General features: G+C 39.3%; 1 protein-coding gene across 1 annotated transcript in view; it reads left to right on the top strand.

The window, feature by feature from the left end:
* RNF130 (ring finger protein 130) overlaps positions 1-10,075 on the top strand; it is a 95,429-nt gene that overhangs the window by 41,208 nt on the left and 44,146 nt on the right. The window contains exon 3 of the mRNA XM_011371982.1: positions 2,988-3,238. Within this exon, the coding sequence (XP_011370284.1) occupies positions 2,988-3,238 (251 nt within the window). The remainder of the gene's footprint in view (positions 1-2,987; positions 3,239-10,075) is intronic.

Here is a 10,075-nt window from a genome sequence, read left to right as displayed (position 1 = left end):
TGAATTGAATTGAATTGAGAAAGTAGCCAGACTCAAGCAGTGGAAGCATAGATTCACATTAACGAATAACAGTGGAGAAAGTTTTCAAGAAAATAGGTGAAAGCAGGGATTGGGATGCTGAGGCATATCCATGATTTATGAGTAGTGTTTGCCAAGGGTTTAGGATGTGAGAGTGGTGACGGGTGTTCCAAATATGTGTCCTCTTGCCCTGAATGTTTGCATCATTACTGTCTGATTAGTCCTTAACGACTCAATCCAGCCCTAGTTGTGTCTTGACACTACATCTTCCCCGCTGTTAATATCCTGCAGAAGCTGAGCCAAGTCTTTGCAAATCTTTAAAAGTCTGGTGTCTGGGGCATCCTTAAAGCGGGGTCTTTGAGGCCAGATTGGCTTTACGAGTGAGGAAGGCAGTCCATGAACTTCTCCCAAAGTGACCAGAACTGGGAGGGGCTTTTCTTTCAGGAGGGGCCCCATTATCAGATTCTTGGGGGATATACGACCTAATCTTCGCTAGTATTTTGATGAGCTGCTGTAAATATTTTCATTTTGCTTGACCACAGTGTCTTAGTCTCCTGTCCTGTCATAGCCTGGTCTCCCTTGTACTGGCCTAGTGAAACTGCCTGTGTCTGGCTCCTCTCTCTGGTCCCTGTAAGAGTCTCCTTTGCCCTTTGAGGGTAGATGCAGTTTTCTATTCAGGAGCAGGTGTGAAGGAAAAAGCAGCACTGTGTATGTCTCCTCTACCACTCACACAAGGCACCTTGCTTCTAACACTTCTGGTCACCAAATGGGGCGGGGGATTCCCCATACCAAGCAATTCTCAGCAGCACCAGCTGAGTGTCCTATAATTCAGTTTTGACACTATCTGCCTGGAGACAGCATCAGCTCCTACAGATTAAGGGCTCAGTTCCACAAGGTCCACCCTCCCCATTCAGAAGCCAATCACGAGTCACCTGTACTTCTGATCAACTGACTACAAATCAGGGTCCCACAACCCCCTCCTTGAGTTCCAGATTTTGTTAGAATGGCCCACAGAACTTGGGGAAACATTTACTGATTTATTATAAAAGATATAATAAAGGATACAGATAAACAGCGAGATGGACAAGGTGTAGGGAAAGCACTCTCTGGTACCTCACCCTCCTAACACCTCCATGTGTTCACCAACCCGAAACTCTCCAAACCCCATACTTTGGGGATTTTTATGGAGGCTTCATCACATAGGCATGATCAATCATTGACTCAGTCCCCAGTCCTCCCCTCCCCAGAGTATGGTGGGGACGGGACTGAAAGTTCAAGTTTCTCATCATGGCTCGGTCTTACTGGTGACCAGCATCCATCCTGAAGCCATCCAGGAGCCCACCAAGGGAGGCCTCATTAGAATAAAAGGAGCTCCTGTCTGTCACCCAGGAAATTCCATGGGATTTAGTAACTCTGTGTCAGGAACCAAGGTCAAAGACAAAGATGCTCCTGATGCTTATCGCTTAGGAAACCTCAAGGGTTTTAAGAGCCCTGTGCCAGGAATCAGGGGCAGAGACCATAGTATATAAGTATATACACATATATATTTTTAAAATTATTTCACAGCAGGTAATTTCCATTCTCTTCGAAATGTAGATATTAAGAAGCCTTGGTCATAGTATGTGCTCAATAAAAATTGTTGAATGAATGGTTGAAATAATTAAATGCTGCTTTTCCCGAACAGCTTTCCAACTGAAATTAGGTGGTGCTCATTTAGTATTCTTTGAATGAATAACATTGCATGGGTCGGTTCCTTTGGCTACCTGTGCAGCCTTCCCTGCTCCTTTTCCAGCTTGAGTCTTCAAGAGGGAGCCTCAGAACTGATTTCTAAATCCGTGTTTGTACCTGGTGTGATTATAAAGCAATGAGACTGATTGTCATGTGTTGTGTGTGGGATCCGTCTCAGTTACTTTATAGCTATACCTGGTATCTTATACCACAGACCGTTGTCATGTGTCGTGTGTGTGTGTGTGATCTGTCCCAGTTTCTCTTTTTCCTTAAGAAAATGGGAGGAGGAAGAAGGAATCGCAACTTCATGCTGTCGCTGGGAAAGCGATCACTTACCTTACTGTATGTAGTACAGCCTCTTGCAATTATGTGAGTGGGAGAACTAGGTAACCAGAAGAGCATCTTCAGAACATTCTTATAGTTAACTCCAACTGTCTGGCTGTGGCAGAGCCTCTGGACAGCTGTTAGAAGCTGGGAGTATTTCGATGCCAAAGTTGTCCAGACTATTGAAGCTTGGACTTGTGTCAGGAAGGGTTTGATTTCCAGAAGTGTTCTGGGGTGAACTAGTAAGGAACCTTTCTTCAGTCAGGCGAAGACATGGGACCAAAGTTAGTTTCAGCTGGACTTAAGAAAAGCCATTTGACATTTTGCTGTTGCAACTCAGTTATCAGATTTGTGTCCTGATTCTCAGTGCTAGTATACAACTGTGCTTCCTGTTTTCTTTCTGTTCGTCGTAATTGGTCTACACACAATAGGTGCTCCATAAATGTTTCTAAGAGTGATTAGTATAAAAAGTACCAATTTTTGTACTATAAATGACTTAAAGAGTTAGGACTTTTTAAAGAACATTTTAAAATGGAAAAAGTTTTACCGCCATTATTTTATCACATTTTTACTGCTGTATAATATGTTTTGTACCGTCTGTTGTCACATTTGGCTGATTTAATAATTTGTTTTTTAAATGTAGTGGTAGCACAAGTTAATATGGCTCTTAACACTGCAATCATTTATGCTTTAAATCTGTTTAAATCTTAAATACTACACAACAAATTCCTGTTCCCACTTGGTGCCAGCACATCCAGCTGTGACTTCATTTCATTTGAAAAGTTGAATTTGCAAACCCTTGCCATTAGCAGATATTGTAGTAGTTTTTCTAAGTAGTATTTTTATATATTTGACGTTCCTATAAATTTTAAATGTTGCTTGAATATATATATTTATTTATTTATTTTGCATTACAGGCACTGGAGATATTATTGCTGTCATGATTACAGAATTGAGGGGTAAGGATATTTTGAGTTATCTGGAGAAAAACATCTCTGTACAAATGACAATAGCTGTCGGGACTCGAATGCCGCCAAAGAACTTCAGCCGAGGCTCTCTAGTCTTCGTGTCAATATCCTTTATTGTTTTGATGATTATTTCTTCAGCATGGCTCATATTCTACTTCATTCAGAAGATTAGGTACACAAACGCACGCGACAGGAACCAGGTGAGCTGCTAGCACTCTAGTGATTGATGCTTACCAAACATAGAGTTCATAAACATCTGCTGTGAGCATACTTAATGCAAATATTTTTTTCATTTAAAGTTGTAACCTTCAGTCATTTTAATATGTTGAAAATATACCTACGCACATATTTTAAGGATATTTTAAATGCTTACATGGGGAAATTTATAAATTAACAGAGATCACTTGGAATATTCTAGATAAATGGTTACCTTAATATCATAATGTGGTCTAGCTAATTCTAGTAACTTGAAGAAATACCACAAAGTTGCATTTTTAAACTGGTAACATTGGTTGTCAGTCGGAGGGGGACTTTTTATTATATACTCTTTTGTTTCATATAATCTTTGAACTATGTATTATCTATTCAGAAAAAATAAATCAATTAAAAATAAATGATTCTGTCTAAGCTTAGCCCTTGGTGAGGTGGGGATGGACCAATAGAAGAGCTGTGCCTAGGTAGCCATCCTAGAATTTCACTGACCAGCAAAGTCTGAGTGCTCGGTAGACTCTAGAAGAATGAGTAAAGACCCAGGAAAGACTAGGTGCTGCCTAAAGCACAGGGCCTGCAGATAGGGTTTGGTCAGTTTGTTATTTGTCTTGGTTGATGTGCTGTAGACAAGAAAGAGCCAGGTTTGAGGTATTAGGTCCTGTGACAGTCCTAGACTTCTTTTGTAGGAAACTAAGAAGTGAATTGCTTAGAGAGTGATTTGAAGCCAATTTTTATATAATACCAACCTCTCCTTAAACAGAATTCACCCAGATCCCTATGGGGGGTTGAAATTTTTATCCTTCCTCATTCTAGTGAAAGGAGCACAGACTTTGGTACAGAATATACAAGGATCTGAGTTCAGATCCCAATCTTCCCATTAATTTGCCGTGGTTCCTCCTGACAGTTCACTTAGCTTCTCAGCTTGTTTCTTCATCTGAAAATCAGTATCAAATATCTGAAAACTATCCTTTGTTGAATATTTATGTATACCAGGCTCTGTGTAGTATCTTGTATACCTTTAAATTTTTTTAGAATTTTTATTTATAATTTCAGACTTACAGAAAAATTGGAAGAATAGTATAAAGTATTTCCTTACCCAGATTCTCCAGCTGTTAACATTTTAACATTTCCTTTTCTATGTGTATATACTTTTTTTTTTTTTTTACCCATTTGAAAGTAAGTTTGAGATATGGTGCCCCTTTACCCTTAAATACTTTATTGGGTACTTTCCAAAAGCAAGAACATTGTCTTACATAACCACAGTCAATTCACAAAATCAAAAAAACTAACACTTATAACAGTAGTGTTGTCTGATCTATAAACCCTTTCTGAGTTTTGTAAAATTGTCTTAATAGTGTCCTTTACAGCAAAGAAAACCCTGGATTATAGGTTGCATTCACTTGTCACATCTCTCAGTCTGTCTCAGAACATTGACGTTATAGAGGTACAGTTGTTTTTTATTCGAGTTTGATGTCTGCTGTTCCTTCATGATTACATGTAGGTTATATGCATGTTTGTCAGGAATACCAGTCCTGTATGTAGTATTCCATGTCTTGGATATACTATCGTTTGGTCAACCAAATTGTTTCTAGTTTGGGGCCATTATAAATAAAGTGACTAAACATTCATGTACAGGTTTTTGTGTGAACGTGATTTTTCATTTCCCTAGGATAAATGTTCAGGAGTGCAATTTCGGTTTATTATGGAAAGCACCTATTTAATTTAGTAAGAAGTTGCCATACTCTTTTCCCAAGTGGCTCTCCCATTTTACATTTCCACTAGAAGCATTTCCCTGATCCAGTTCCTTTGCATCCCTGACAGCATCTGATGTTGTCACTATGTTTTATTTTCATCATTCTGATAGGTGTGTGATAATATCTCTTTTGTGGTTTTTATTTCATTTCTCTAATGGCTACTGATGTTGGCCATTTTTCCATGCACTTATTTGCCATTAGTAAATCCTTTTCAGTAAGATGTCCATTCATGTCTTTTACCCATTTTCTACTTGGCTTGTTTTTCTTTCTTTCTTTTTTTTAATGTTGAGTTTTGAGAGTTCTTTATGCATTCCAGATCGGACTTGTGATTTGCAGATATTTTCTCCCAGTTTGTATCTTGTCTCTTCAACCTCTTACCAGAAGAGCAAAAATTTTTAATTTGGATGAGATTTTAGTTTATCAATTTTTCCTTTTTTGAGTCATGCTTTTGCTGTCAAATCTAAAAACTCTTTGCCTAGCCTTGGATCATAAGGATTTTCATTTTTTTCCTAAATGTTTTATTAGAGTTCTACATTTCACATTTAAGTCCATGGTTCATTTTGAATTAATTTTTATATAAAGTGCAAGTTTAGGTTGAGGCTTATTATTTTGCTCAAGTATGTAGGACAAGTACAAGCCGCTCTTCCTGGTACTTTGGCTGGAAGAAGCAGGCCTCTCTTTTTCCTTTGTTCCTGCAGGTTGGAGGGTCCCACAGCACGTTGTCTGGAATGAGAGCGGTCCTGAGGAGCCCAAGGATTCACTAGCCTGTGTTCCTCAGGTCTCAGGGACCCTCGGCAGCCCACCTCTTCTTTCCACCTTTCAGAGACTCACTGTGCCTGTTCATTGTGTTAGGGCCAGGGGTTTTAGACATAAGGGGGAAGATTGAGGAGGAGTGGGGCTACTCCATCATGGCAGAACTGCAAGTCCCTGGAGCATCTCACGTGATTTTTGACTTGGACATAGGTGATCAAAGCAATAAAGGACCATTAGATGAAAGTGTTAAGTGATCTAAAACTATGCCAGTTCCATAGAAAAGATTATTATATATACCTGTAAAAAATCAAATGTATACTCTTAAAATAGAATGCATCAGTTTTACACGATTTTTGACAAAATGAATAGACATGAAATCAAGTTCTAACAAAAGGGAGGAATACAGAGGCATATCAGTACTAACAAAACGACAGCATTTGTATACTTATCATCAAAGCACCTGGCAAATTCTACCTAATGATGTTTGAAGAAAACAGATGTCGGCCGAAGCTGTTCCACTGCTTGAAGGGCACTAGAATGAAGGGCCTTGAAGTGTTTTCTAAACAACTCTCTTTATTCAGTGATGTTGCCCTTTTGAAATTAAAAGTTTTAGCCAATATAATACATGAACTTGATTTTTTAAAAGAAATAGTACCACAAGGTTTGGTTCTTTGCCCACTCTTTTCCTGTTCCTAATCATTGTGTCCCAGAGCCAAGTCCCCCCTCTCAGCATTCTCATCTGTTCCTCCTGTTATTAACTTCAGATATCTAAGTAGCATGCTGTACTCCTTTTTAAGAAAAAGATTTTTAAAAAATATATTGCCATTATAAAACACTAAAAGTATAGTTGTCAGGAGTTGCTCTGAAATGGTGTTCTTGACAAGAAAACCTTGTAATGATGGGTCAAATGTAGCATCTCAAGGACTTTAGAAAAAAAGCAGATGGTTTGTCCCAGGAGCCTGCCGTTTGACGGTAGTGCTTTAATTAGCACCGGGCGTGGGGCCCGTGTGTGATGCAGCAGTCAGCGCAGTCACCATCTGGCACAGGCCACAAATGGCAGTTTGTTTCCTAGCATTTGCTTTGTGGCTGACTGCGTGCAGGCTTCCAAAGCATTCTTCTCCAGACACTGCTGTAGGGAAAGTGATGTTCTGACCTTTTTTCCTCCTTCCGTTTTTCCTAAGGTTGAGAAATGCATGATGAAATTTTTATGTGGCTTAAAAAGCTTAGCTTATTAAAGTTTAATAAGACAGTGGCAACAATTCAACTGGTTGAAACCTTTGACTATTTTAAAAGAGAAGCCAAAACTATTAGCAAAGGAAAAACAGTGAGTTTAAGGAGACTCATTTTCTCCCATACAGCAAGCAGTTTTTTATGCAGAATATGTTACCAAAGAGAGTCATATATTGTACATCAGCGGTCCCCAACCTTTTTGGCACCAGGGGCCGGTGCTCCTATGAGACTCTAATGCCTGATGATCTGAGGTGGAGCTGAGGTGGTGATGTTAGTGCTGGGGAGCAGCTGAAAATACAGGTGAAGCTTACTCCTTTGCTCACCACTCACTTCCTGCTGTGTGGCCCAGTTGCTAACAGGCTATGGACCCCTGAAAGTTCATGGCCCCAGGAGTCAGGGACCCCTCTTGTAAATAACTTTCTAAGCACACTATGATGTACGCAACTGACGCCATTTTACAAGTGAAATAAGAATCTAATGCTTTGGCTTTTTAGTATGCTGTTAAGGATCTATGGTTTGCTCTTCCTGAAAAACTATTATAACACATTTAAATACAGTATTAGGCACAGACAGCTCAGATGATTGCTGATGGTAAACTTAAATGTCACCTTCTAATAAGTCAGTGATAGTGATGTCACACAAGAAAATGGATGTTTGTTATGTTTATATCAAAAGGGTACTTGAGGTATTTTTGAGAAATGTAAACTTTCACACTACATGGTTAATATTACACCTTTAATCCCAAGATAGTCAAGTTTGACTCCCCAGAAGAACAATACATTTTTTTTTTAATGTTGAGGAATAGAGCAGATAGAAAAAATTTCACAACCTAATGACTTTAGAATGTCCTCTTATGAAAATTCCCTGTGACTATGCATACAGTTAAAACTTTTTAAAGCTCCTTGCCAAAATGTGTATACAATATTCTTAGGCTTTATAAATATCTCAGGATTACCAAAACACAATGTTTATGTTGCCCATTTTTATCCTGTAAGGTAGCTAGTTGGAGAATGCGCTTACATGTGAGGATGTGAGAGAACACTGAGTGTTCTTCAGAGAAAAGCTAATACTTTGCATGTACCATTGATTTTTGAAAAATGGTAGGTTCAAAAGCTTTTTCCTTCCAAATTGGGGAGGGGGGTGGGGACGCAAGGAGCGAGGAAATATTGTGCATACTGTCAAGATTTTTCCCTAAGGAAAGATTATATAGTCAAAAAGGAAACAGACTTATTTTGTCATTCATTGTTGGGTGGCAGATTGAATTGTGTTTATTGTGTTTATTAGGGATTAACAATTCCAGAAAAACTGGAAAAGGAAAATAGACATTTGAGCTGAGAAAGTATTTTACCACTTTTTAAATATACTGCAAATACTGTCTTTTTGTTTTATGTCCAACTATTATGATCGATTTTGTTTTTCTAGCACAAAATATGCCTTTGAAATAAGAGTGTCTCTAAGACATTCATTTCTACATCTTCAAGATTTAGCATATTACTCTAGGTAGGTCAGGGTACTTCACGTAGTGACACTTGAGCTGAATTTCAGAGGATGAAAAGACTTCATCGGAGACTGGGAGGAAAGTCAGGCAAAGGGATCATTTTCCACAGAGCCATAGAGAGATGGAAGGAGAGACAGGCAAGTTGAGTGGCATCAGGAATGGTGGGGAGGGGACCTGAGAATTGAAGGAGCACGGGAACTAGGGCGTCGACACTAAAAGATGAAGGGCTTGAATCTCAAGCTGAAAAATTTCAACTTTATTCTCAAAGCAGTGAGGAGTCATCACAGGTTTTTTGATAGTGGAGTTACATAAGACTTTTTCTGATGGTTGAGACTTAGGGAGAAGGAGCTCTTATAGAGGGAAATATCGAGGAGCGAAGGAAAATAATGTTAGTAAAGCCAGGTTATGTGGAGAGCTGGGCCCAATGGCATGGGCAGGTGGTTACCTTGGAAATGCATGGGATGCTTCTCCTGACACAGAGGAAAAAAGTGGTAGTGATGTGAGAGTGAATGAGAGAGGGTGCAGACTACAAGGCAGTTTCAATCAGGGGGAAATTACACTCAGCACCAGATGTCACCAATGGTTGAAGAAAAGCCCAACTCTGTGCAGATACAGACCTAATTCTGTTTCTGTGGGAGAGTTTGGATGAGTTTCATTTACGTGACCTGTCCTCAATGTCCTATGAACCATATAGCTTTGAACAAATCAGTCCTGTTAGATTAAGCAGTATAAGTTGTTTTTAGTTGTTTTCTACCACTTGGTATTATTGGTGTCTTTAACCAAGTGAAATAAGATAACATGGCCCCTGACGATCAGTGTCCTTTCATATTTTATGATATGGAAGTCTTTTTATTTTGGTGCGCGCAAATCAAACTTTACTACATTCTTTATAGACGAGAGTAATTTCCATCCTCTGAGTCATGCCGTTCTGAACACACTTAGGGTGATATCACAGTGTGCTAGTAACTTGTCGAAATATTTTTTGACAAGCCAATAAGAGACCCCCATGCGTGAGCGAATGTGTTTAGTATCCACCCATGGAGAGTCAAATTCTAGGAACATGGTTTGTAAGTAACTTGTTAGAAACTTAGCGATTACAAATCAAGTTTGAAAGCATGCATTACAGAATGCGCTTTTTTCCCATTCACTCAATACCGTGCTAAACACAGTTTGCATTTGTATTATGGGAAGTATTTTAAGCATTTAAAATGGAAAGAGAAGAATTGGGCCCGGAAACCAGGAGACCTCAGGTTCTGGTCCCAGCACTTTTACTGATTTTAGACAGGTTACCTTAGCTCCCTCTAGGTTTAGGTTTTCTTCTTTGTAAACTGATGCATCCAGGTGGTTTTGTCCCATCCTAACATTCTGCATGTGGTGAGGTGGAAACTTGAGTAGTTTTCTTACCTAATGAATAGAGCACAGGCAGAAGTACTGAAAGGACTGAGTAGAAGTACTGAAATGCTTTGGAGGCTAAGGTTGGTTTATATTTAGTTTAGTGAACCTCAAAACTTAGCATCACAAGAATCGTGTGGAGGCACTACTTCTCCTGTGCCTTCTCCTTTTCCTCTTCCCCCCTCCTCCTTTGTGACAGG

Source organism: Pteropus vampyrus, unplaced genomic scaffold, assembly GCF_000151845.1.
Source record: "Pteropus vampyrus isolate Shadow unplaced genomic scaffold, Pvam_2.0 Scaffold197, whole genome shotgun sequence".
In the NCBI taxonomy this organism is placed as follows: domain Eukaryota; kingdom Metazoa; phylum Chordata; class Mammalia; order Chiroptera; family Pteropodidae; genus Pteropus; species Pteropus vampyrus.
This window is presented reverse-complemented; position numbering and strand designations above follow the sequence as displayed.